The sequence below is a fragment of the Labeo rohita genome, chromosome 12, assembly GCF_022985175.1.
Source record: "Labeo rohita strain BAU-BD-2019 chromosome 12, IGBB_LRoh.1.0, whole genome shotgun sequence".
Taxonomy (NCBI): domain Eukaryota; kingdom Metazoa; phylum Chordata; class Actinopteri; order Cypriniformes; family Cyprinidae; genus Labeo; species Labeo rohita.
The window spans coordinates 23,462,021-23,490,010 of NC_066880.1; the positions used below are offsets into that span (position 1 = coordinate 23,462,021).

The window sequence follows — 27,990 nt, forward strand, 5'->3', positions numbered from 1 at the left end:
TGCAATAGCTTAGCTTTATCTGGTCTTGTTTTCCACAGGTGTTCAGTGCTAAAAGAGGCTGTGCGAGTTCTCGATGACCCGCGTATTACTGAGGGCAACCCAGATCTTAAAGCGCAGATTAGTTGGGAGCTTCTGCCCTTCCTGGTGTTGACCAATGCAGAGCCCAAGTGTATGGAGCTGCAGATGGCATCTTGTGTTGCTGAAACCACTTTGCTGTCCCAGCATCCTCTAACTCATGGTTGGGACAAAGGTAAAAACTGCTACTGTTTTACAGTGAAATCAATTTGACATTAAAATTAAATGTCAATTATTAATAAATTAGTCAATTAATTATAAATTAGCAGTTTCCTTATATTCACAACATGTTTACCTTCCATAACATTACTTAAGTCTATTTTAAGCTAAAAAAAAAAAAAAAAAAAAATGAGAGAGATGTTCTGTGGGATATAATGGGAATTATTTTTAACAGTTAGTGTTTGACTGAATGCTAAAAATTAGGGTGTGCTATTACAGGTTAATATTATTTTCGAGCCCACAGAGGCTTGAAATAGTGAGAGAATAGGAGCGTTATGGGATGATAATTTGATGAAATCATTATTGATATATTTCTTGTTGTCTTTTTTTAAACTATAGTGCTGAAGGATGTTCTGGTCAAAACTGCTCCATCAGATATGCTCTGTGTGGTCAACCAAATGCTCACAACAACCCTTATCAAGAACTTGGCCAAAATGGATCATGCAACTAAACGCAATACTGTAAGTGTAAAAAGGAAAATTCTCTCATTTACTCACCCTCATGTTGTTTCAACCCTGTATGCATTTGTTTCTTTGAATTTTTATTTTGTCCATACATCGAACAATTTTATGGTTCCAATGTTGCATTTTTGGCATCTTAATACCAAACCAAGGTGGTGTTTGCTCAGTTCGAGCTTTGTTTTTTCATGTGTGTGTTTTGCAGCTACAGAATGTGTGTGATATCCTGAGCCGTCAGGGTAGCAGTGTGCAGCAGAGAGCGGCATTTGTGGTGTTCAGTAATGCATTGCTACAGAGTCTGCAGTCCATGACAGAGAGTCAGCACCTCCACACAGCACAGAGCGTGTACAAACTACTGGAACCTTTACTGCTACAGGTCTACACAATCCAGCCTGAAGAGGTCAGAGCACAAATTGAAACAAATGAGCTATAAAACTGCTTCTTTTTCATTTCTGTTGGAGTTGAAAAAACATCCAGTGTTGACTGCTGCTGATAATTATAGATCATTAATTGTGAGATATAGCGATACATATACTAGTATATTATGCATTATGTTTAATTAATCTACACTGTTATTTATTTAAAATAACACAAAATTGTATTTAGGTTTAATGTTAACTTTTGATTCTTTCTTTATTGTATGTTAGGTTTCCAGTGAGGAGGTAAATGAGTGTCCGCCAGTCTTTGTGATATTGGGTGAGTTTCTGCAGAAAATGAGTTCTGGCTTCAGTGCAGAGAGAGAACAAGGCCTCCTCCTGCTGTCACTCCTGCGGCTTTTCATCACGGCACTCAAATGTCCAGACTCCTCATTTAAAGGTACAGGACTGCTTATTTAGCTATGAACTGTGATATGAAATGTGAATCATGTTTCATGCTTTAATTGTAATAAAACTTTGCTTAATTTTCAATAATTAAAAGATGAAATGAAAAGAAATTAATGTTTTATGCCTTGATTTGATAACCAGAATTTTTTCACATTTCATTTTAAGAATAAATTTGAATAAATTATGTATGCACTCAAATAATTAGACATGCTAAAACACTAAATTTGATAACAATAACATTTCATAGGGCCCTAAACATGTATTTTTTGTTAAACTTTTAATAAATTAATGTGAAATTGTATAAGTTTCATAATTTTAATTAATTAGACATGCTTTTTGATTAGTAAAATTTAATTTAACCATTAAAAATGAGTCAAGAAAAAAAATTCAAATTGAAAAAAAAAAAAAACAGAATCCAGAATTTTTTTTTTTTTGGCCTTCATCTATATATACTCTATTGTTCGAACTTGTTTTTGTTTTTGTTTTAAAAGAAATCTCTTACTCCCACCAAGACATTTATTTGATCAAAAATACAGTATAAACAGTATATTTATATATATATATATATATATATAAATATACACACACATTTTAAATCTTTACCGTTTTATTGTATATAATTTAAAATGTATTCATTTTTATTCCCATCATGGTAAAGCTGAATTTTCAGCAGTCATTCTTATCAATGTTTAACTGTTATGCTGCTTAATATTGATCCAACTGTGGACCAGTTAATTTGCCTGAATAATTTATTATTTAAAAACATTTATATTGCTAAAAATTGCATCACTGTGTAGAAGAGTTGGTTAACAAGCTTGTGTTTTTCAGATGAGCCATGGTTGAACCCAGAGAAAATGGATGCCAATGCCTGCTGTTACCTGCATCTCCTGTGTCGTGTGTTTGATGTGGTTATATCAGGGGCCAGTCAAGGGTCCTTGGCTCCCTGCTTCAAGAGCTTAATGCAGCCTCTGTTACAGGTACTGTAATCTCTTCACAGATACTGTTTAACACAACTCTATACTTAGGGCCAGTCATAAAAGCGGAATTTACTGAATAACACAGAATGTCACGGAATTTGTCAAAGTTTGAATGAATTAATCAAAAGTAGGTCATTACACTTAAATCAAACCGCAATATGGGCTAGTATCTGTAAATATTTCGCCGCAGAAATACCATTTAAATGTGAATCCTGCATGTTCTGCATGTCTATGTTTTAATGAATGGATCAGATGAGCGGTTTTGTTTACTACAGGTGATTTCAGCATTTGATCATTTTAGGAAAACTAGCGTCATATATACACACAGAAATGTAAAGGTAGGCACAGCAACCCGTCAAAATAAAAGTCCGGTTTAACTTGAAGACATTGTGCCAGAAATATATTACTACTACTAAAACTACTAAAATGAAACAAACATTATTTTTTAGGGTATAATCACACAATATTTCTTCCATGTTTTAATTTTAATAGTAAATTCTCCTTTGTTTGCCAAAAAAAGTTTGCTTAATTTTCAATAATTAAAAGATAAATGAAATTAATGTTTTATGCTTTCATTTGATAACCAGAACATTTTACATACACAACACAGAATTTCTGAGGGTACTTTTTTTTACTATTTTAAGAATAAATTAAGTATGCATTCAAATGATTAGACATGCTAAAACACAGAATTTGATAACAATAAAACATGGTGAGAAAAAATAAAACATTTCATAGGGCCTAAACATGTCATTTTTGCTAAATCTTGATTACATTTATGTAATTGTAATGAAATTGTATTAATTTTATGATTAATTAGACGTTCTTAATTAATTAGATGTTCTTTGACTAATACAATTTAATTTACCATTAAAAAGGAGTTGAGAAAAATTAAAATGGGAAAAAACGGAATCCAGAAAAATTGAAACGGAAAAAACAGAATTTGGGAAAAAAATAAAACAGATTTCATAGGGCCCTATATACTTAACCTCTCTAGGTGAAATAGCATGCTGTTGATTTTGAATTTTACTGATGTAGATATGCAGTTCTTGAACACGATTTTCACTCTTGCCATGCTATAATTATGCCAGAAATTATGCCATTGTGACAATCAGGAAATGGTTGATTGAAGATATAATTTAAACATTGCTATTTATTTTCATTATAATCAATGGCATTGGCTAGATGTCTAATTTCTTTCTGACTTTATCATATTGCAGGTGCATCTAAATGAGCCAGGAACCCTGTTTAAGTTCCTCTCTCTTTTATGGGGCTACAACAGTAATTTGGGTGATCAGTTGGATTGCAGAGTTAGTGCCATACTGCAAACTCAGGCTCTTTATGTGGGAAAGGCTTTGCTTTCTAACCAGCCAGTAAAAACCCTTAACATGCTGGCGTCAGGTTCCTCACCAGGTATGTCAATATGGTCTCTTTCACATCTGAGTCATTTACGAATTGGTTTTGCTTTGTTTTATTTTGGTCTGTGTACATATGTATGTTGTGAGTTAGTATATTTGCAAGGACTATCAATTATTTAATATTTTTTAAAATCTATTTTTCTATTTTTTATCTAGAATTTATGACTCATGTGCAACTTGTGGTTTTGTTTTTGCAGTGGTGCCATCCTTGCTGGTGTGTCTGTGTTCTGGCGTGTGTGAAGTTCGGAGAGCTGCCATTGCTGTACTCCACACTCTGTCAGGGGTCGTTTCTTCACCTTATTATCCGTTAGTGGAGAACCTCCTCAAATCATCAGAGGAGATCATCGCTGACCCCTCATACCTTAGCCAGGTCAGTCAAAGCATGATACAGCAACATAGCTTTGGTAAACAGGAATTTTAATTGCGTTAGATGCACAATTAAAACTCTTTATGAAATAATGCTTCTGATTTTACCGTAGGCACTGTCCAAGATGTACGAGGAGGCACTGTTATTGAAAGATAAAAAGAAAAAGCCGGCATCAATTGAGCAGCTCCTGCAGTGTGTGCAGTCACCTTGTTGCCCTGCCTACACCTGCAAAACACTGCTGCGAGCACTTCAGGATGTTCATGGAGAGGTATCGTCAACGAACTGATCATTTTAGTTTGTTTAGTAAATTGGTTTATATGATGTGTTTTGTGCAGTCCATAATCAGGTCTCCTAGTTGCCACAAAACATTTTTTACCTTTAGGCCAATATTTTTCTAACCTTATTAAATATAATCTTTTATCTCAATTTTGTACAATTAACACAGCAATACGCATTGGGGCTGTTATCTGGTGACATACAAGCTGTATCTGAAGTTCCATTTACACTGTTTAGTGCTGCCCAGAGGTGGCTTGAATGCATTTACACTGCAATTACAATTGCATACTCTTATTAGATTAGGGTGCATCTAAATATTTTTTTCCACAGTTGCACATAATAATTTTCAGTCACGTTTGTTTACGTGTTTGATGTTAGTTAGCGATGTTTTTCTTATAATAATGCTCTTTTTTCAGCCCATTTTGGCCATTCTTCTGCCTGCTGTGGAGCGACTTCTCGAGCAATGTGCTCCGGACTCATGCACCTTCCTGCCAGATGAGGCCCACTTCCTGCACCTCCTGCTAAGCAAGTTCAATGAGGCGTCTGCGCCTTTACTGGTCAAAGACCCTCGCTGCCTAGAGGTCTTCATTAGGGCACTGGGCACCTCGGCCAAGCCATACCCTACTATGCCTAGTTTCCAGATTATTGCCTTGGAGCAGGTTGGTGGATGTTTATATTCTTTAGAAGCCATTAACTGTGTAGCAAAGCAACCTTTAAAAGTGATGAAAATTTAGGAAACACAACAGTCACTTTATATGATTAACAGATTCAGTTAAGGTTTTTTATTCACATTTAAACATTGATCAACGCACATACATAGAGCTCATTACATATGTGACCATGGACCACAAAACCAGTCATAAAGGTCAGTTTTTTGAAGTTGAGATTTATACATCATCTGAAAGCTGAATACATAAGCTTTCCATTGATGTATAGTTTAAGATATTTAGCTGAGATACAACTATTTGAAAATCTGGAATCTGAGGACGCAAAAAAAGAGAAAATTGACTTTAAAGTTGTCCACATGAAGTTCTTAGCAGTGCATATTATTAATCAAAAATTAAGTTTTGATATATCTACAGTAGGAAATTTACATAATGTCTTCATGGAACATGATCTTTACTTCATATCATAATGATTTTTGGCATGAAAGAAAAATCGATAATTTTGATCCATACAATGTAATGTTGGCTATTGCTACAAATATACCTGTGCTACTTATGACTGGTTTTGTGGTCCAGGGTCACATATGGTGACAGAAGCTCAACTGTTGTTTGATGTGCCAAAACAAGCCTTATTGGTTCTTGTGGAAGGTCAAACATGCTTGTGTGATACACAAGAACAATTCATTTTAGTGTGAACTAACTCATTAAGAATACAATAAAATTCCATTTTTGGTCTCAGTTTAATTGTGTGACAATATATTGTGTTTATAATTTGATTGCATGTTTCTTCAGATCACCAAGCCATTCTTCACTGCTCTTGGGGATGAAAAGATTCAACAGAAAATCCTTTCTGTATTATTTGACTTGCTGGTGGGGAACAAAAACCCTGAATGTGCCCAAACTATCAATAGTGTCTTTAAAACGGTATGGGAAATATTAATAATAATACATAAACATAATAATGTTTTTTTTTTTTGCTTATTCTGGCAATAACAATAACCCATGTTTTGCTGTGTCACTGTATTTAGATTGCTGTGGATGCAGAGCTAGTAGCCAATGAGCTGATGCCTGTAGAAAAACAAAAAGTTACTGGTACAGTTCAACAAACGCGCAGGAGTAAAATGCAAACAAGGTGAATACCTGTCTTTAGTTAAAGAAGTTCACTTCCAGAACAAAAATGTACAGATAATTTACTCACCTTTTTGTCATCCAAGATGTTCATGTCTTTCTTTCTTCATTCATGAAAAATTGCTTTTTGAGGCAAACATTTCAGGATTTTTCTCCATATAGTGGACTTCTATGGTGCCCGCAAGTTTGAACTTTCAAAATGTAGTTCAAATGAGGCTTCAAAGGACTGTAAACGAGGAAGAAGGGTCTTGTCTAGCAAAATGATTGGTTATTTTTTACAAAAAAATTTTTAACCTCAAATGCTTTTCTTGTCTAGCTCTGCATGAACTCTGTGCTTTCTGGATCAGTACAGTTAGGGTATGTCAAAAAACTCCCATCTCATTTTCTCCTCCAACTTCAAAATTGTCCTAAAATGAGATTCGAGTTTTTCGACATGCCCTAACTGTCATGAACCAGAATACACAGAGTTCACCGAGAGCTAGACAAGATGAGTGTTTAAGGTTAAAAAGTAAATCATCTGTGCATTTTTGTTCTAGAAGTGAACTTCAGCTCCAATTTCAGTTCTAGAAGATTCTTACAATCTTTTTTTTTTTTTTTTCAGAAAAACCCAAGAATCATCCGGGGCCGTGCCAGAGGAGAATGTTGTCTCTTGGCCAAGGGTTACCCTGATTTTAGAGCTTCTGCAGCACAAGAAAAAGCTAAGGAGAGCTCAGTATCTTGTGCCCGCTCTGTTTAATTTGCTCTCCAGGTATGTTAAGCTTGAATGTACTGCTTTGTTCTGACAAATAACATTTACGCAAGTTTCCTATATCAAATTCTTGAATTTAACATTATTCTGTGGTTGAATACTCTGATGCAGTGAAATCAAGATAAATATATAAAATCTCACTAACTTTTCTGACTGAATATGCTCTGATATATCACATAAAAGTATAATGGATTGTGAAGGCTGTTTTATTTGTGCACTATAGATGTCTGGAGCCTGCTGCAGCTGAACAAGAGAATCTTGAGTACACAAAACAACTCATCCTCAGCTGCCTGCTGAATGTCTGTCAGAAACTATCTCCTGACGGTGGGCCTATCAGCAAAGGTACCAGAAAACTAGCTTGAAATGCTTGAAATGATTAGAAAGTTATGATAAATTCAAATGATAATGTAACTTTCTATAGCTTCATGCGGATGGTAGTATTTTACATAAAGGTGTGAGATCATTTTGCAGACCATACAAGTTTTTTTTGTTTAATCTCTTTGCAGAGGATAAAAGTGCAAGCTTTCTAAGTTTCTTTGAATCAAGTTTCTTTGGTAAAAACTGCATTTGTGTATGTATGTGTAGATGTGCTGGAGGAGGATAAATTTAACGTGGAGCTGGTAGTGCAGTGTGTCAGGATGTCAGACATGCCCCAAACTCACCATCATGCTCTGCTTCTGCTCGGTGCTTTGGCGGGTATCTTTCCTGTAAGTACAGTCATGAAACACTCACTCACTCACACATTAACATTCAGATACAGTGATAACTCTCTTTCTCTCTGATTTTAGGAGAAGGTTCTTCACAACATCATGCCCATTTTCACGTTCATGGGCTCCAACATCATGCGACTGGATGACACTTACAGCTTCCAGGTCATCAACAAGACTGTCCAGGCAGTCATTCCTGCTCTTATAAAGGTATGTTGAAAAATATGATTGTGGCATGTAATGTTTGATAAATTTGAAGCATTTGAATGTCTGATTTCCATAAGAGCTTCAACAAACCTCAAATCTATAGTATTAAACTGTACTGTATAGCTGGTTTGTAGGGATGTGCGATATGTATGATAATATCGTAAATGGTATTTAATGATGTTTGAGCTGACATTGTCACTCGCTTTGTAAAAAACATTTGATTCTAGATATGGTGGTAAAAATTACCCTGTATGAGTTCTTGTTGTTTTTTTATACTTGTAACTAGTGCAACAACTAATCGATAAAATCAATTATTATCGATAATGAAAATCATGATTTTTGTCATTAAAAAAAAGAATTGGGCTTTTTTTTAATCCAATCAATCGATTAATCTAAAAAAATGTAAATAAAAATAATTGTGATTTTATGCAGCAGGTAAATAAAGTTAGTATTCTGAGGTACATTGTAGACACAGTATTGTCAACTTGATTTTTCTGTTTTTGCTTTGTATTGAAGTACTAGTGAAAATAATTACAAACAAAATGACAGAATAAGCACAGGAAATAATCGATTCCGATTCCTCATATCAATTCTGATTCTTTTCGATTCCCAGTTTTGATTACAATGTGAATAAAAGATGATATCAAGCATATTTATTCTGAGAATAATTCAGTGATTTACTCAAGATTTACTTGGTTCTTTACTGGCTGAATCAGTGTTTTTGAATGAATGATCAAATTAACAGCCCCCTTTCGCCATCTACTGGCATAACAATCGTCAACTTTCAAAAGGACGATTTACTCTGTTTTGATCTTTACCATACATAGTTTATATCCAGACTATGAACTTTTATCCCAGTACTTCTGTGATTATTTGAATGTTTGTAACACAAAAATAATGAACTGTGTGGTTGAAAAGACTGTGAAACTGTTTCATTCATATACACGACAGTGGCTCTGTTTAGGTCAGCGGCAGCGCGAACACAGATTTGAATGTTCAAATCACACTGTTTTGATCGTATGCTGCACGGAAGAAAGGTTGAGGAATCAAACAGATGAATCATTGTAATTTAGGAATAGAATCACGTTGGTATTTGAACCGTGTTTGTGATCTTAAAATGCTTTGTCGTATCGGTGGTGACACCTCTATTGCAACATGTTTAGCTTGTTACAAATATTATACTTTGCTTTTTCAACTTCTGATCACAAGTGTAGCCATTTTTTGGAGCGCTGTGCGCTTAGATTAGCGAGCACGGTCCTGGCAGATGGCTAGGTCAGGTCCTCACACAAAAAAAGAACCGCACATAGGAATCGATAGGCGGAATCGAAATTTTAATTTTACAAGAAGTATCCGATTTCTGACCTTAAGTATCCGATTCTGGAATCAGAATCGATTTTCAATACTCAACCCTATATTTTTCTGTGGTTGATTTTGGATTCTTGTTTCTCCACAGGCCCATGAGGGTGAAAATGCCCAGTCTGAGGGGCATATGGAGACTGTGGTATCACATATTGTGCATGTGTTTGTTGATGCTCTGCCTCATGTGCCTGAGCACAGACGCTTACCCATCCTCAGCCAGCTGATGAGCACACTGGGGCCATCTCGCTTCCTCTGGGTCCTGATGCTGCTCCTGTTCAAGCAGCATGTCACACAAACATCTGTCAGTGCAGCTGGGGGTGAAAAGGTAAAGAAAGTTTCGTGTATGTTTTTTTTTTTTTTTAAATTTCCAACTGTATTGAATTTTCAGGGTTTTTTGCTACTAAATAAGCAATGTTCAGAAAAATGCTATTGTACACCAGAAATTCCTTGTGATTAGGGTTTGTAAAGACACTTGTGATATTTGTTGTGTAGGAGTCTGTTGTGGAGAGAGATCAGGACTTCTGGATCTCGGTGTGCTGTGAGTTTGAGGTAAAGGAGCAGCTGATCTCCATCATCAGAATCCTGGAGTATCTCATGACTCTACCACAGGACAAAGAAGAAGGTAAGAACTGCTCATTTCAGTGAATTAACTCTGACTTTCTTTCTTTAGGTTGACAGTATTGTTTTCTTGATTTTAATTGATTTTCATTTTGATGAACCATTATTGATTTTTAAATCCAAAGACCAATCTTTCAGTCTATGCTATTTTTAAATGATGAGTGAACAAAACTTTTAAAACTTTACAAGCATTATCAAGCATTATTTGTAGCGTGCCTGCCATCCAGTAATAGTAATAAGCTTTGTGCTTTTTTTTTCTTTTGATAAGAAACAGTCTCAGCTTTGAAATTCTCTCATCTTTTATTGTGAATTTCAAACGGTGTAAATGGCGTTGGCACTCTTAAACGTGGTGTGGTGTGAATCACTGTATCTGCATGCAAACGGAGAAAACATAATAAAGCTAGGCTAGCTTATATATAATGAATGAATAGGCCTTTACGATAAATATTTTTACTTAATTAGTATCTATGTATGCAGAGTTTTGGTTCATTTTGTGTTGCGCAAAAGGAAGACGGCTGAAAACGGTATCCTATTTTCTTTATTTTTAAAATGGCACAAAGTTTTGTTTTTATTGTGAATGAACACAAATAAAAGCAAACTGTTTACAGTTTCGATTATCTGTATGACTAGGAGTCATTTCCACTGTTAGAAGGGAAAAAAATCAAGTGATTGCACCGCACATGCACACAGTTTTAAGCATTGCTAACTTGACAGTGCAGCCTTTCCATTATCATAATAAAATAAAGTCAGCCAAACATGGAAAAATCACACTGCTTAATCGTTATCAACGTACTGCCATGAGTACTGCCATGATATTATTCCAAACTATATTGAATATTGGAATCCGAGTGAAGTACAAAACCAGGTGTACAGTAAAATAAATAATATATTGGCATTCAAATATACATCTTAAATACGGAAACATTTGGATTTGTGTCATATGAGAGACCCAACGTTAGTGTTTGTAAACATTTCGCGTCGGCATCAGGTCTATTTCTGAATGTAATAATAAAATGCAGCTCAGCGTTATATGTCTACGCAATTTATGTTTTTTTTTTTTTTTTTTCTCTCAAAAATGCAATTTTATTTTATTTTCACCATCCAGCAAACATTTTCAAACATTTTGATAAATTAACAAAAAAATAAAATAACTGATTGTATTAATCGGTCAAAATTCTTTCTGTCAGTTAACCGGTTAAAATGAGCATCCCTAATTAGCATAAAAAAGACGTGCTGAAAGAAACACAACAGCTTGCTGAAATGTATCCCGTCTTGTGTATCTCAGTCAGTGTTTCAACCATAGAAAAAAAATCAATTAAAAAGGCTTGTAAACGATGTCACATAATGTTACGTTTACCTTAGGAACGCTATGCAGTGTCCTCAGTTCAGCTTAGTCAACTAGAAAAAATCCCCAGAGAGGATTTTTTGCTAAAAATATACACTATATTACGTATTTTAACTTAACCTGTTAGTGATGATAAGTGCATGTTGGAATATGCAATTTTACGAAAGCCAAAGTTTTGACGAAAGTTGCTATGTGCAGTTTTTTTTTATGTGCAGTGTTTGTATACAAAACTGTTTATATTTAGGTGTTGACTCCTTTTATTTAAAAATTAATAGCCTTTGAATTTTTTGGACTCTATTGTTAATTTTACCCTTTAATATTATAGTAATGTACCTAGAGACGGGTTCCCTGTTAAGTTAAGAGCTACTTTCTGAATCGCCACTGGAAACTAATCAAGAGCTTGAGAATTGGGATCTGTATTGAATCTAGAAATTAAAGGACAGGGAAGAAAATTATGTTTGATATGTTCTCTGGGCAGCTCCGGAGAAAAAGAGGCCCCGTGGAAGAAGTGCAGCGAAGAAGGAAGAAACCATCTCTGATGTGATATTCAACGTGGAAGCTCATTGTGGCAAAGACCTCCGCCATTTTAAATTCCTCTCCGTCTCTTTTATGGCTCAGCTTCTGGCCTCAGACAGATTTGTTGGAAAGGTATGTTTAGAGTAGAAGGCATTCTATTTAATGTTCATGTTAAAATGATACAGTTTTCCAGTGAACATTGTAAATGTGCTATTTTTTGACTGACAGGTGGCTGACTGTGAGGACATGACAGAAAGAACGTTACAGACTCTTCAGCAGAAGTAAGTTGAAGATTGATTACAGAACTTGACTTAAAGGTGATTGGTTGCGGTGACACTGGCGTGTTGTAATGTTTGTGTTTACTTGTTAGTCTGCTAGAGGAGGTTCTGCACTACATCCATGCCGTTGCTCGATGTGTAGAGGATAATGCAGACAAACCCACGGCTAAGTTCTGGAGAGCTCTGCTCAGCAAGTCCTATGACATCCTGGACAAGGTATGAAGCACCGGACTCATCACATTTTATTTGAGCATGTTTACATGCACACCAACATGCTGATAGCTACTAAAAATTAGTTTATTAAAATAACCCACTTTACCTGTTTACATGCAAAAATGGGAAACGGAAAAAGAGTAACTTGATACTATTCTTGAGCTGGTGACTTCACTGAGCAGTTATTTTTTGTGTACACTTTAATTTGTGCATGCATATGCATAAAACATGTTCTGACTTTTAGGTTAATGCCCTGCTGCCCATGGATTCCTTCATTATTGTGATGAGAGGCCTGATGGGTAATCAGTTAGCATCAGTAAGAAGGAAGGCCATGGAGTTACTCAATAACAAACTACAGCATCGGACGCAGTGGGTGGAAGAACAGGTAAAAAGCTTGCGAAACTTTTTTATTCTATAATGCAACCCGGTTTTAGAAAAGAAATATTGACTGCCCATTCTAAATGAATAAATGTGTTTAAATATTAGCTGATCACTTTGTTTCCTCTATTTCTCGGACAGATTACTGTGCTTCTGGAGCTCATTGGCGTCCTCCTAAAAATCGCGGGTCGGAGTCATGGGCAGGTCACAGCACAGGAAGAAGACGAGCTGGATATCAATCGACAGACGGCCCTTTACAGCCTTAAGCTTCTGTGCCGAAATTTTGGATCAGGACATCAGGAGGTGTTTGTACCAGTGTTGAAAAAAGCTGTGGAGCTGGTTGCAAATAAAGACGAGGAGAAGAACGTCATGGGAAGTGCTCTGCTGTGTGTGGCTGAAGTGACCAGCACACTGAAAGCCCTCGCTATACCACAGTTACACAGGTACTATTACGGCCAAAACAAGGACTTTGGTTTTTCAGGGTTTCTGTGGGTCTTAAAAAGTCTTGAATCGCTTTTCCGTGAATTAAGGCCTTGAATAGGTCTTAAAGGAGTACTCCACTTCCAGACCAACAATTCACAAATAATTTACTCACCCCCTTGTCAACCAAGATGTCTTTCTGTCTTCAGTCGTGAAGAAATTATGGTTTTTTAGGAAAGCATTTCAGGATTTTTTTCTCCATATGATGGACTTCATTGGTGCCCTGATTTTGAACTTCCAAAACGTAGTTTAAATGCAGCTTCAAAGGGCTCTAAATGATCCCATCTGAGGAAGAAGGGTCTTATCTAGTGAAACGATCTGTCATTTTTTTTGGAAACATTTTTTTAATACTTTTTAAGCAAAAAAGCTTGTGTAGCACAGGCTCTGGGATGCGTGTTCACAACGCTACTTACTATTGAATCACATCGAAAGGTCACGCGGAACGTAGGAACTACAGACCCAGTGTTTACAAAGCGAATGCGCAAAGACTAAGAAAGTGCAATTAAGTCAAACGCTGTTTACAAACAAAAAGGTACAGTGATGTCAGACGATTCTGAAGTTGCAGGAGAAAATAAGATGGAGTTTTTCGCCATACTCAGTATACAGACTATGAACTTAGACGTGATTCATAGTAGTGATGGGACGTTCGGATCATTTTACCGAACTTGGACCATTGAGTCTCATTCAGCAAAATGAACGAATCTTTTTTTCCGAGTCATTTCGTTAATTTCAATATAATTAAAATTAAAATGTTACGTGTTACTTCCCTAACACATCTACTGCTTACACATATGTTGATCACACTACAAACAAGACAAAACTATAGTGTTCTAAGAAACAGAAAAAATTAATTCATTGTTTACCTGGGTCTTTAGTCTATGATTAGCTTACCTCACCTGACAAGTTTTCGGGTTTGAGTCGTTCGTTCATCGCGTGAACGCCCCATAAGCTTAACCAATGCAGTGTGAGCTGGATCATCTCTCGAGTCTTCGGGTTCATTCATCCTGTGACGGCCCATAACGAACTAAAAATAAACAACTGCTTGATGCCGAATTGCCGCTAATTTGAAAGTGAAAGTAAAATGTGCACTGCGCTTTTACCGGCGGAAGGCAGGGAAAAGAGGGAAAACCGAAACAAACTAAAAACATACCATTGCTAGAAGCTGAATTGCTGCTAATTTCAAAGTGAAAATAAAACTCGAACTATACTTAGAGAACATATTGCTGATTTTTTTTTCCTTATATTTTCTTTAGTTGATCTTAAAAAGGTCTTAAAGTCTTAAATTTACCCTCATAAAACCTGCAGAAAGCCTGTTTTTACATAAAACCTATAGTGTACAGTGCATGTGATGCAGTATAGTAAGTGTGCAGGCTGAATTGTGTGTGTAGCCTGAATAGTATGTCACAGCCAAAAAAAAAAAAAATGGCTACTGGAAATGAGAAGGGTTAAGAGATACATGCATCTTTAATTCAAAGAGTTTACAAAGACATTTTTATTGCTTATAACTTCTGGAGAGAAATAATGCAGACAGGATATAGGTTTAACTTTCTAGCGCATTTTTGTCGCTTGTGTTTGTGCATGCTATCGAAAGAAATATACTTTCAAAGACTATGTGTGCAGCTCTATGCATATTTTAGGCAGTTGCAGCAAAGCTGTTGTTTACTTTTGAGTGTTCATAGTTGAAATTTACATACAAAGTATAAAGGTAACATATTGGAAGTGAATGATTTTCATTACTTGTATCTTAATGTGTTCTGTATTCAGCCTGATGCCTGCAGTGCTACACACTCTGAAGGAGAGGAAGGACCTCCTGAACAATGAAGTCTACCTGCTGAGTGCTGTCACAGCTCTACAGCGCGTATCAGAGACACTGCCGCACTTTATCAGCCCCTACCTGGAGGACACCATCTCACAGGTCAGTATTAGTGTCACCTTGTTACTTTAAGATAAACCTTAGAGCAGCATGTTATTCAAATAAAGTTTTATCTACAAAGTTACTATTCTCATTTGAATCTTCTCATTCTTTTCTGGTGCTCTAGGTCGCTCGCTTAAATCTGTTAGCCAAGCGACTGACAGCTTGCCCTCAGCTGTCTGTACGTCTCTCCTCGCTCAGCACCACTCTTGCCACAAAGGTGCCTCCCAGGGTCCTCATTCCCACCATTACAAAATGCTATTGCACCATGGTGGATGCTCAACAGGTAGGATTTGGTAAATCACAGAAATACGAAAGAGTTTTAATTGATCTTAATGCATTTAATGCACAGTTCCTACAGTTTATTGCTAGTATTTGTTTTATTCATCTGATCCATGCATTTTCTGTACCTGTTGCAGAACCGTCTCGGTCCTCTAATGATCATCCTGAAGGAACACATAACTCACATGGAGAAGGCCGAACTCAACAACCACCAATCAGAGCTCACTTCCTTCTTTTTGTCTGCCCTTGATTTCCGTGCCCAGCATTGTCAGGTACTGTATGCTCCTGTTATTTAATTTATTCTTTTTTCAATATAGTACATGTATTGATGATTACCAATATAATTTTATTGTTTAATAGGGAGATCTGATGAAGACTGGTGAGATTGAGGGCTATGTGATTGATTGCCTGCTAGTGATGGTTATGAAACTTTCAGAAGTCACCTTCAGACCTCTCTTCTTCAAGGTAAGCTTCTGTTGTTTAGTGAAAAAGTGAATAGTTGTTTGAAACCACTGCTTTCTGAAGCATCAAAATCTTTGTGACGTTTTTTTTTTTCAAATCAGTTCTATAAGTCTCTTCAGGTCTGATTTTACATAATCTTGGATCAGTTTATAATGTAGACATAAATGTTCCATAAAACACGAACCAAGCCCTTCAAAATAATACATAAACATATTTTACAGACACTTAATGTTTAATGTGTAAACATTATCTGTAAAATCTGTAAAATTTATTTAATATATTACTAAATACATCAAAAAATACTAGGGCTGCCTTTGACTAAAGATTTTTCTAGTCGACTAGTAATTGTTAATTTTAAGCATTTGTCGACTATTAGTCGCACTTTTATTAATATACCATATATATCATTATATTTGACCTTTAATTGCCTACATTGCCTAATAAGCGCTCAAGTGCAGGCAAAAAAAAGCCACCAGCAGATATAATAATTGTGAATGTGTCAAAGGAAAAACAGCAAGGAGACTGCCCTGGTGAAAAAACAGCATATGCTCGTAGGTATGTTTTGATGCTGGTTTAAGCTGGTCCTTTGCTAGTTTATGCTGGTCATGTTGCTGGTCAAGGACCAGCTTAAACCAGCAAAGGACCATCTTAAACCAGCATCAAAACATATCTAACCAGCATCAAAACATACCTACCAGCAAATGCTGTTTTTTTCACCAGGGTGCATTAACGTTTTAACATTCTATTAATAAACTAGCACTTTCTTTGTCTGCGATACTCGTCATCTTCGTAGCAGTGATGCACCTGTGCATGTTTCATATGGATTACAAAATCTAAGAATATTTGTTTTCTTTTTGAACTGGTTCATTTAAAAGTAGACATTTCACTCTTTATAGATATATTTTTCACGCTGTAAGGCAAATGTACACAGAGTTTCAAAGTGACGCGCTCAAGTTCGCAGAGACCGAGACGGCAGAATGCGCATCCTGTTTGCTTTTATTATTTTACAAAAGCGCAACGTTTCATTGTCATTTTGAGTGCACACAAATGAACGTCTCTATTGAGTATCTACAGATTCGAAAAATGTATTACTTTTATCTGTATGACCTAAAAAGAACCAAGCATTTTAAATGCAAGTGACTGCCTCGGCGCTTCCATCTGTCATGCAGTGAGCGCACTAGTATTCAGCTTCCACAGTCTGCACAGACACTTAAATAGCGCACATTTTTCTAGGTTAACATTAGATTGAGCAGCCATGTAAAGTTGCTACTACATTCTTTCATTTCGTTTGGATGTCCTGCTCGATGTACTGTATTCCCATATAGACCAGCCGTTAACAATCTGTCTGACACGGACTGAGTGAATTTTTTTTTTTTTTTTTTTTTTTTTCTGTGACTAAGCGACTAATAAAAATTTTGGTCGAACAAGCCTCTTCTCTTTGACTAATGGTTAGTCGACTATTAGGGGGCAGCCCTAAATAATGTATATAAAAAGAAAGTACATAATATTTACATAGAATTCACTAAACAATCTTTGGAGTCTAAGCTTTAAAATTGTGTCACTTACAAAATTCAAATAAATGTTGTATTGGCAAATAACAAATGTTGTCTTTAATTTGACATGAACCAGTATTTTACTACTAGTTATGGCATGAAATACACATGAATGAATATCAGAAGGTATGACAAAAGAAACACACAACTTGTAATCGCTCAATCAGCATTTCAACCATGTGAATGTTACATACAGTTAAATTTACCTCAGGAAAGCAATTCAGAAAGCTTGTTAGTCAACTAGAAGAAAATAACTTTACAGAGGTGCATTTTGTTAAATGTAATTATATTTTCTTCTTGTTAAGATGTCTCATTTTAACCTTTCATACTAATGTACCAACTGACAGTGTTCACTGTGTAGTTCACAGCATTATTTGAGACTTGTTGCATAAGGTTTACAGCATTATTTGAGAGACTCGTTGCGTAAAATTGACATGCTGTACCTGTATAGAACCTTGAATCAAATTGAATCGAACTTCTGAACTGAAACTTTGTTACTTTGGTTATGAATTTTCTATTAGAAGCACTAGAAGTGAAAATGCATGCTGACTGAATCTTTTTTCATGTATCTGCAGCTGTTTGACTGGTCAAAGATGGATGGTGCTTCTAAAGACCGCCTGTTGACTTTCTACAGACTGGCAGACAGTATCGCCAGCAAACTCAAAGGACTGTTTGTATTGTTTGCTGGGCAGCTGGTCAAACCCTTCTCTGAACTGCTGCATCAGCTCAACTTTTCCCACACAGGTAGTCTCCACATATCAATATGTTTTGTACGAAGTTCCAAATATGTCTGTAATGCCTTACCGTTTTGACCAGCTTATGTTAGGAGATTTTGTTTTGTGTTTTAGAGATATAACACTAGAAGATTCCAGTAAGATTTCTTTCCACTTTTTAACAGATGTCATTTACTTCTACGCTTTCTGTCTGTAGACAAACCCTTCTTTGATTCAGATGATGACGATGATGATGATTCAGATGATGATGACAATGACGACAATGTGACAAAGAGTAGCCTGCTGCTGCAGTATGTGTTGGACTGCCTCCATAAAATCTTCCTCTATGATACTCAGCGCTTCCTCAGTAAGGAGAGGGCTGATGCTCTCCTGGGCCCCCTGGTGGATCAGGTCAGTATTGCATATAAACTGAATGTGCCAAGAGCTACAATTTATTTCCCTGGTTGCATTTTTTGGGGGGGCTTAAAGTTAAAAATATCTAGATGGTGCTGCTTTCCTGAGATCATTAAAAGGCTTTAATTCTTGTCAATATTATTAATAAGTCCCCCTGTAGTGAAAATCAAGATTTTTATGTTGTTTATTTGTCTATGTGGTGTTTTTAATATGCTTTTAGACAAACCATGTCCCAGTCCATTAATCAACACCATTGTTGAGTATTTTCTCCTTAAAACTGTAGTTTCCCAAAGGCTGTACCAGAAATGCGGTTTGAAACAGCCCTTTTTTTGCTACGTCACAAACTTCAGTAACCAATCACGTCAAAGGATAGATTCCTATCATTAGCACGCAAAATATTCCAGTGGGATTTTCAGCACAAAACCAAGCATTAAATAGAGCATTAGAGGGCACAACATTGTCAAGTAAGTAACTTTAACAAATGTTACAGTATCTACTGTAGTTGTCCGCTAGTAAAAACATAGTTTTATCAGTCATTATCCGTGTTTCGCCATTATATCGCGTTTACTACAGTTCAGTTAGTGGATCAGGGAGCTCTGGCTGGTGTGACTGCGTGGGGGCGGGGCTAATTTACATATTCATAGATCTGCGTATAGTAAATGAGGCAAGGGGGGTAGAGTTACATTCAAGCTGTTTTAAGGCATAAGAAAATTATTTTCACAAGAAAAAACATTTAAATATGTCGTTTTGATGATCAAAGATCAGTTTTAAGGGATAAAAAGTGACTACAGGGGGACTTTAATAAAGAAGCAAAATAGTAGTTTTGCTTGACAATAACAAAATAGAGGTCAGGACAGTGCGACCAAGTGTTGCTGTTCTCTGTTCCTGGAGGCACACCAAAAGCACACATTTTGGACATCTCCCTAATCAAACACGCTCGATTTAGCTCATTAGTAGATATGCCAAGACTGAGTCAGGGAGACAGCCAAAATTTGTACTGTTGGTGTGCCTCAAGGACCAGAGTTGGTAAACGCTGGTGTAACCAACATGCGGAAGTTAAGGGCAGTCTTACCAAAATATTATATCACAATCGTATACCGCACAATCATGATGCACAATCTGAATTGTAATCTTCCCAATTTTGAGATCAAAATACTATCGAATTATCCAGACTGGAACAGTCTATGGACCTAACTATTTTCACAATTTAAAACACAGCATAGAGCAAACATAGAACAACAGGAAAAGTAATTGAATAATAGATGATCCAAATGGAGATCATAGTTATTTTATCTATTAAAACAAATCATTTCATCCCCCCCCTTTAAAAAAATAAATAAATAAATAAAATAATAATAATCACATGCCAGTGCCACTACACAGGATTGTGGTGAACAACTACCACGCCTACAGGTATGTAGAGATCTTTGCCATTTTGGTAAATTAGCTTAAAGGATAAAGCCAAATCTTATTTCATGACATAGTAATTTTATTTCACAACAACAATTTATATCATGAAGGTCATTTTTTGTTATTTTATCTTTGTTATTAATAATAGGAACCTAGATGCAGGTAACAAACTAAAGGACAACTACAATAAAACAAAGACACAAATGAAATAAAGACGGCCCTATGAAATCTGTTTTATTTTTTTCTAAATTCCATTTTAATTTTTCTAGACTCTATTGTAATGGTTACAATAAAAAACATATTTATCAAAGAGCATGTCTAATTAATTGAAATCATGAAACTTGCAGAATTTAATAGCAATTTTTTAAAAGTTTAACTTAAATTACATGTTTTTAAGGCCATATGAAATACGTTTTATTATTTTTCTTTGTTTGTGAATCTCTATTTTCCATTAATTTTCTGGATCCTACTTTAATCGTTTCATTAAATTTCAATAATCAAAAGCATGTCTGATGAATTTATAAAGGATAATTAGATTTGATAAAAAATTAATTTATTATAGGCTATTTATTTCTTTTTTTTTTTTTTCAGAAATACTGTGTTGTGTATTTGCAATTTTCTGGTAAATAAATTCTAGTAAATATTCCTTAAACATTGTTTTAATAATATTTGTATTATTAGTAGTAATACTGTCTTTACATAAAGTAATATATTAATATATTTCTGACTGTCAAGTTAAACCAAACTTTTATTTTGACGGGTTGCTGTGAAGAACTTTAGGGTCCTCATTATATGACGATAGTTTTCCACAAAAGAAGCGGTAAAATGCTCATGAAGTGACTTTCAGAGCAGTTCTAGAGATTATGTTTATGTACTCATATACTGAGGCGGCAGAGGCTGAAAACACAGTGAGCATCACATGTATGTGTGTAGACACGCAGAAATACGGCTCTTATTAAAATGCATTCTTAAAATACCGGTACTAGTAAAATGGGGAATCATACCTTTTTTAAAAGCAGGGTATCACGATGCTTTTTAAGTACCGGTATATCGTGCAACACTACGTATTATTTAAATATACAAATTTCAAAAATTCAGTTATACAAAATATATATATATATATATATATATATATATAGATAGATAGATAGATATAGATAGATATATATAGAAGTTATTCAGTCAAGAGCAGTGAGTCTTTTGTTGTTTTATTAACATTAATGACACAGACAGCTGCAGGTATTTGCAGTAGGCTTTAAGACCAAATCTACGGATCTAATACACCAACACGCATCCGATTTCTGTTTGTTCACTTAAGACTGACAGTCTTTATGTAAATACTTGTGTAAATGTTTTGTTTATTTTACCACTTAGGCATTTATCTGTAACCCCAAGTATACTAATCTGAACTGAAACAAAAAATTCATTCATCGCACATCGCTTCTGGTAGCTCATGTTGAATTGTTTTTCAAATATTTCACCATGCATTAAAGATGCTGTGTCTTTGATGATAAAGACGTGATATAATTTGGCTGGTCAGCACAGATATCTTAGTCATTGTTGTAGTTCTAACATCATTGCAAGGGCGTAAAAGGTCATAATCTGTCTGATTTACTTGAAAAGTAGATAAAGGATGTTTCCAGGATCTATCACAGTTTGAAATTGTCCAATTATCCACCTCTAGCAGGAACCCATTGTGTTGTCACATGACAAGAAAACCATAAAACAGGAAATTATATCAGAGAGAAGATCCCTGTAGACTCTCATTAATGTGTGTTAAAGATACTGGCTAATTTGACCTTCTCATAATATGGCAAATTCAGGTTGTCAACTGGAATAATCTCAAGTAAAGTTCTCATTTTCATTATTAGGAAAAAATGTTTCCAAACATTTTTTCCTAGTTGAATGTTATCACCTTTTACATGGTTACACCACTTGATGTTTTGTAGTTAGCTCAAAACTGTGTATTATATAAATGGTATAAAAGTTTTTTCCTGTTATTGTGGTGTCTAATAAATTTGTTTTATGTGCGTGAAGTTGGAGAACATGCTAGGAGGAGAGAAGATCTACGAGACCCACATTACCAAGCACTTGGTGCCTTGTATTGCTCAGTTTGCCGTTGCCATGGGAGACGACTCGCAGTGGAAAGTTCTCAATTATCAGATTCTGCTCAAGACACGACACCGTTCACCCAAGGTATGCAAATGCTAAATCAGAGATCTAAACATAGAGAGACTGAGCTGAAGTGATGTGCCAGTGTTTGTTATAGGGCCCAAAATTCATTTATGAAAATGTATGTATAGTTTTTGGATGGGAATGATGCTGATGCCTGCTTGGTTAAATAAGTTGGACTAAATTTAAAAGAATGCATTGTAACAGGCTACAGATGAAATCCTGTCCTATGTTGCACCATCCTGCAGGTGTGGTCGAAATATATTTACTATCTTAGCCAGGATTCAAAATGAACACTCGGAAAGTGCCAAATAAGAGTAAAAATTGGTGTTGCCGGGTATTAAAGAAGAACTCCACTTCCAGAACAACAATTTACAAATAATTTACTCATCCCCTTGTCTTCCAAGATGTTCATGTCTTTGTGTCTTCAATTGTAAAGAAATTATGGTTTTTGCGGATTTCAGGATTTTTCTCCATATAATGGACTTCATTGGTGCCCCGATTTTGAACTTTCAAAATGCAGTTTAAATGCAGCTTCAAAGGACTCTAAACGATCCCAGACGAGGAAGAAGGGTGTTATCTAATGAAACGATCATTCATTTTTTTTGAAAAATAAAAATGTGTATACTTTTTAAGCACAAAAGCTTGTGTAGCACAGGCTCTGGGATGCTACAAATTAATAATGGGTCGTTCTTGAATGATTCTTTCATTTTGTACGAATCTTTAATGTGACTCGGGAAGAACGAGTCATCTCGGGGAGTGATTCATTCAGTGGTGCATGCGCAACATCCTATTAGGTTCTATACTGAAATTAGTTCACCTGTTTCGAGTCTTCGGGTTTTTCGAGTTGTTCGTTCATCTTATGAGGCTGTCACGTGATTAACGAACGACTCAAACACGATAACTTGTCAGATAAGAGGTGAGGTGAGATAATCATAGACTAAAGACCCAGGTAAACAATGAATGAATCTTTTCTGTTTGTTATAGCATTATAGTTTTGTCTTGTTCGTAGTGTGATCAACATTTGTGTAGGCAGTAGGTGTGTTAGGAAGGTAACACGTAACATTTTAATTATATTTTGCTAAAATGAGATCGGAGTCGGTAAAATGATCCGAACTTCCCATCATTACTACGAATCACGTGTAAGTTTATTGTCTGTTTACTGAATATGGTGAAAACTCCATCTTATTTTCTCGTACAACTTGAGGAGGAGGACATCGTTGTACCTTTTTGTTTGTGAACAGCGTTAACAAACTTACTTGCACTTTCTTAGTCTTTTCACGTTCACTTTGTAAACACTGGGTCAGTGGTTCCGCCTACGTTCCGCGTGACCTTACGACGTGATTCAATAGTATGTAGCGTTGTGAACGTGCATCCCAGAGCCTGTGCTACACAAGCTTTTGTGCTTAAAAAGTATAAAAAAAATTATTTTCCCAAAAAAAAAAATTACTGATCGTTTCGCTAGATAAGACCCTTCTTCCTCGGCTAGGATCGTTTAGAGCCCTTTGAAGCTGCATTTAAACTACAATTTGGAAGTTCAAAATCAGGGCACCAATGAAGTCCATTACATAGAGAAAAATCCTGAAATTCTTTCCTCAAAAAACATAATTTCTTCACGTCTGAAGACAGAAAGACATGAACATCTTGGACGACAAGGGGGTGAGTAAATCATTTGTGAATTGTTGTTCTGGAAGCGGAGTTCTCCTTTAAACGGTAGTACTCCCCAGCCAGTGACAGGTGACATTGTGTTCATTTACATGCAAGCAGCTAGCTCATGATTCGGTTTTTCAAATATTTTGCAGTTATTTGGTTCGTAATAAATGTTGTTCCGCACAAACTCCATCTCTGCAAGCTCTCAATTATTATGTGCATTTTAAAATGCAATGCACCAGCTTTCTTCACAAATTTGTAATGAGAATAGTTTATAAATCAATAAAGCAGGAGATTTAATCTCTCCCAGATGTGTTATACCAAACTAAAAGCTCTAGTTTAACAGTTTTAAGCAAAGGAATAAAGACAGGCTTTAATATAAGTAGGCTATTGTAATTTTAGTGTTGTTCTGTAAAATAAAATTATTATTTTTATTATTATATAGTCATATTTAAATTGATAATATGACTATATTTCATAACTGTTCACATGTCTGATTATGTAAATGTCCTGCATTATAAATGCAGTTTCTGGGAATGATTAAAACTAGTGCCCTTAATCTCTTCATTGTAGGCTCTATGTGGATTGATTTATTTTAAATACAAAAGTCAAATTAAAAGACCATGTTTTCCTTTTTGTTCAGGTGCGTTTTTCTGCACTTGTCATGCTGCTGGAGTTGGCAAGCAAGCTGAGGGAGAACTACATGGTTCTACTGCCAGAGACTATCCCGTTTTTGGCTGAGCTTATGGAGGGTAAGAACATGACATCAATATTTATTCAAATGGGCACACGATTCTGTAACCAAGTAGACTGTGTTACCTTGCGTTATCTTTGTTCTTGCTTTGAATCTTTGTTACATCTTTGTTAAGAACATTCAGATCTGTTTCTTAAATCTTTAACAGTCAAACAATTTCCAGAGTTCAGAGTTGAGTTATTCTTCATCCTTGTTTCACAGATGAATGTGAGGAAGTGGAGCAGCAGGTGCAGAAGGTCATTCATGAAATGGAGACTATCCTCGGTGAACCATTGCAAAGCTACTTTTAATCCCACCTGGGACTGATTTCATGCCATCACAGGCGCTTCTTACACCATTTAAGTGTGCGTTCATTATCATTGTATAATGTTAAGTGATTAACTGCTCTTCTGGAATGCAACATGTTGTGATGCCACCTGTTCCACCTGCACACCTGACTAACAGCTTGACCTGTCCTGCCCTTGTGTCCATGTGTGTAAATATAAAAAGCCACACATTTTACAAGCCGCAAATCACTGGATGCAACATGCTTTGACAGTAGGGTTTATGTAAAAAGGACACACATGATGTTTAAATGTGTCTAATGTTTTTAAAAACAAATGGTTTTATATTGAATTTTCTAATGCATATTGATGTACGTCTCTGGAATCTGAATATCATAAAAAGATGAGTCTGGGAAATGCGCATTTGTGTTTTGTTGAAAAAAATTAAAAGGGTCTGATTAAAGGTGGTTTTCAACACTATGCTTTTACTGGGTTCCTACAGTGTTTGGAAAAGTATGGAATTTAATTGAAGTATTTTTCAGGTCTTAAAGTATGGAAAAATTGACATTTCCAAACTTGTTCCTGTATTCAGTTTTTTATAATAGAAAATTAAAAAATTGAATGGACATAGTTATTGCACAAGAAGTGAGATTTCATGGTAGTCGTTTTGTGATTCTTTAGTGATTGTCAAATATGTCAAATATGTTTGGTTAGAAGCATTTTGGGTTTCTTCTCACAATATTTGTAGCACCGTATTACATACCCTCAAGGACCTTTGCAAAAATAAAAAAAAATGTACATTTTATGTGCACGTGACAAACCATTAAACTTAGCATATAGGACAGTGTGCACTGAGCCACCTATTGTGCCATCAATAGTGTGGTTTCTTGGCATCCACAAAGTATGCGTCAAAGCATAATGCATAATGCCCGAATGAAAGCCAAATTTTAAACACTTTTTCACAATACCAGTGTTTTTAAAGACCCTTGAACTTGGCAAATTTTATGTCATCAGCCTATTTCGTGTCATGGTTTCTGTGCGCCACAGAGGATGTGTTAAGTTGGACACTATGCCTTAATATAAAAAAAAGCCAAATTTTGAGGAAGTAGATCATGTGAATAGTTTCTCAAGGGCACACAATTTCTTGTGTGCATGTAAAATCTGTCTTTATTTATTTATTTATTATTTTAGGGATTTTAGGGACAATTGTATGTTGTCACTTCAAGAATATCAATGAAAAAAACAGAAAATATATTTACCGATGACCCTACTATGTACCAAATATAAAGCTGAAAATAATGCTCTTTGAAACATTTATGTTAAATGTGGTTTGAAAATCAACTGAGAGGTTTGGAAATTTGAGGCTGGAAAAGTATGGAATTTTAAAATGGAAAATGTATCTGAACCCTAGTATGCTTCTACTTTTTGGATAAGTTTGCCGCATACATGCGATATCAGTAAGTGAATCTATTCAGATCTGAGCGCACTCCCACCCTAAAGAGAGCAGCCTGGAAAATAAAACTAGAGGTATTTTGAATTGTGTAGAAGGATAGTGTTTCTGCCTGTAGAAAGGCCTCAAAGCTCTCATGAAATCAAAATAGACTTTCTTTATTTTGTAAGCGCACAATGCTAGTCTTGAGGTGAACAATTAATCCATTAAAGTTAATTTACTGAAAAAAATTTACTTCTTCCAACGCCCCTCCAACCGTTAGTTTGTAATGAGTGAGGGCCAGAGAGAAGGACTGAAAGAAACGCTTAGTCATAGATCCTCTTCTTAACATTGTTATTTTATCACTGCGATCAGGGTATGTCCCAAAATTTCCAGTAAGGATTATACCAAATCATAATACTGCTCTCATTAGAGTTACAAATTACATAACTTATGACAAATGATCCTATCAATCAATTGTATTGCTGGACCTGCTGCATTTGACACTATCAACTAAAACATTCTTTTGATCAGATTAAAAAATGATATTACCATTAGTTGAATTGTATATCAAAATTCTGGCTAGTTGATAAAACCTAGAATATCAAAATCAACTGCAGGCTTTTCCTATTGAGCACCCAAATCCAGTCCATATCCAGATCAGATGGTGGACCTGCACCTAGTGATAACCACAACAGCCCAGAATACCAGCGGACGCCATGACAACTAGACGATCCCTAGAGACCTCATCGACACTACAGACATTGGCACAGATCCTCAGCACCTGAAAGAACCCAAGCCTGAAAACTGGCCCACTGACTGATCCTGGTTTCTCCCAAAGTTTTTATTCCCCTTCATTTCTGTCACAGATGCAGTTTGGGTTTGGATTTTGAGTTTCCTTGCCACTGTCACCTCTGGCTTGCTTAGTTAGGGACACTTTATATTCAGCGATATTATTAAATTTAATTATTAAACTTTTAGATGGGAACCGAGCTGGATGATGACATCATACTGTTTGCAACAGGGTTGCTTTAGATCTCATTTCGTAATTGATGATCAATATTTATCCTTAAAAAGCTGCTTTGAAACAATCTGTGATGTATAAAGTGCTATAAAGGCGACTTGACTGTCACTGTACAGTACTTAGTGTAATTATATAACCGTATATTGAGTAATGAACAAATAACATGAACACCGTTTTTTATTCAATATCAGGCATTTAAGATGTAAACGTACAAATTTTGTTATGAACACATAAAAAGACAAAATAATCAGAAGAATCTGGAAAACAGTCAGCTATCCAAAAAAAATATGAGAACGGAATACATAAAAACGCAATAATTGTTAAACATTAACTAATAATAACATAGCACATAGGGTTATTACAGTTAACTAATAGTAAAACCATAAAATAAATTTTGTTACTTTAAATAAATCTTAACTGATATCAAATATAAAAAACGTTAAACTTGTTTTAATTTCAGCTCCTTGCCAAGGCAACATGTTTCATTTTCATCGTTTAACTTGATGTAAAAAAATAAAATAATAATCAGTTAAACTAAAAGAAAAAAAAAAAAGAAACTGACAAAAATGCCAAAACAGACAAAAAATTAAAAATAAAACAAAATATGCGCTTTTTTGGTTAATAAAATACTTCGTATGCAAATTAGCCAATAGCGTCATCTAAAATCAGTTCTTCCCCATGTGCTTTTCTTGAACA

At 35.5% G+C, this 27,990-nt stretch overlaps 1 protein-coding gene across 1 annotated transcript in view; it reads left to right on the forward strand.

Annotated features, from left to right (window-relative positions):
- The window catches only part of heatr1 (HEAT repeat containing 1), a 33,704-nt gene extending 8,233 nt beyond the window's left edge, over positions 1-25,471 (forward strand). Inside the window, exons 15-45 of the mRNA XM_051124711.1 lie at positions 39-250; positions 634-755; positions 958-1,152; positions 1,400-1,568; positions 2,405-2,553; positions 3,774-3,966; positions 4,169-4,341; positions 4,451-4,606; positions 5,031-5,273; positions 6,072-6,203; positions 6,308-6,411; positions 7,009-7,155; positions 7,379-7,497; positions 7,741-7,862; positions 7,944-8,072; positions 9,523-9,753; positions 9,921-10,050; positions 11,870-12,039; positions 12,136-12,188; positions 12,278-12,401; positions 12,643-12,783; positions 12,918-13,219; positions 15,021-15,171; positions 15,296-15,454; positions 15,588-15,722; positions 15,811-15,915; positions 18,041-18,209; positions 18,396-18,589; positions 22,040-22,198; positions 24,468-24,576; positions 24,780-25,471. Coding sequence (XP_050980668.1) covers positions 39-250; positions 634-755; positions 958-1,152; positions 1,400-1,568; positions 2,405-2,553; positions 3,774-3,966; positions 4,169-4,341; positions 4,451-4,606; positions 5,031-5,273; positions 6,072-6,203; positions 6,308-6,411; positions 7,009-7,155; positions 7,379-7,497; positions 7,741-7,862; positions 7,944-8,072; positions 9,523-9,753; positions 9,921-10,050; positions 11,870-12,039; positions 12,136-12,188; positions 12,278-12,401; positions 12,643-12,783; positions 12,918-13,219; positions 15,021-15,171; positions 15,296-15,454; positions 15,588-15,722; positions 15,811-15,915; positions 18,041-18,209; positions 18,396-18,589; positions 22,040-22,198; positions 24,468-24,576; positions 24,780-24,868 — 4,786 coding nt within the window. The 3' untranslated portion in view covers positions 24,869-25,471. The remainder of the gene's footprint in view (positions 1-38; positions 251-633; positions 756-957; positions 1,153-1,399; positions 1,569-2,404; positions 2,554-3,773; positions 3,967-4,168; positions 4,342-4,450; positions 4,607-5,030; positions 5,274-6,071; positions 6,204-6,307; positions 6,412-7,008; positions 7,156-7,378; positions 7,498-7,740; positions 7,863-7,943; positions 8,073-9,522; positions 9,754-9,920; positions 10,051-11,869; positions 12,040-12,135; positions 12,189-12,277; positions 12,402-12,642; positions 12,784-12,917; positions 13,220-15,020; positions 15,172-15,295; positions 15,455-15,587; positions 15,723-15,810; positions 15,916-18,040; positions 18,210-18,395; positions 18,590-22,039; positions 22,199-24,467; positions 24,577-24,779) is intronic.
- Positions 25,472-27,990: the final 2,519 nt, after the last annotated feature.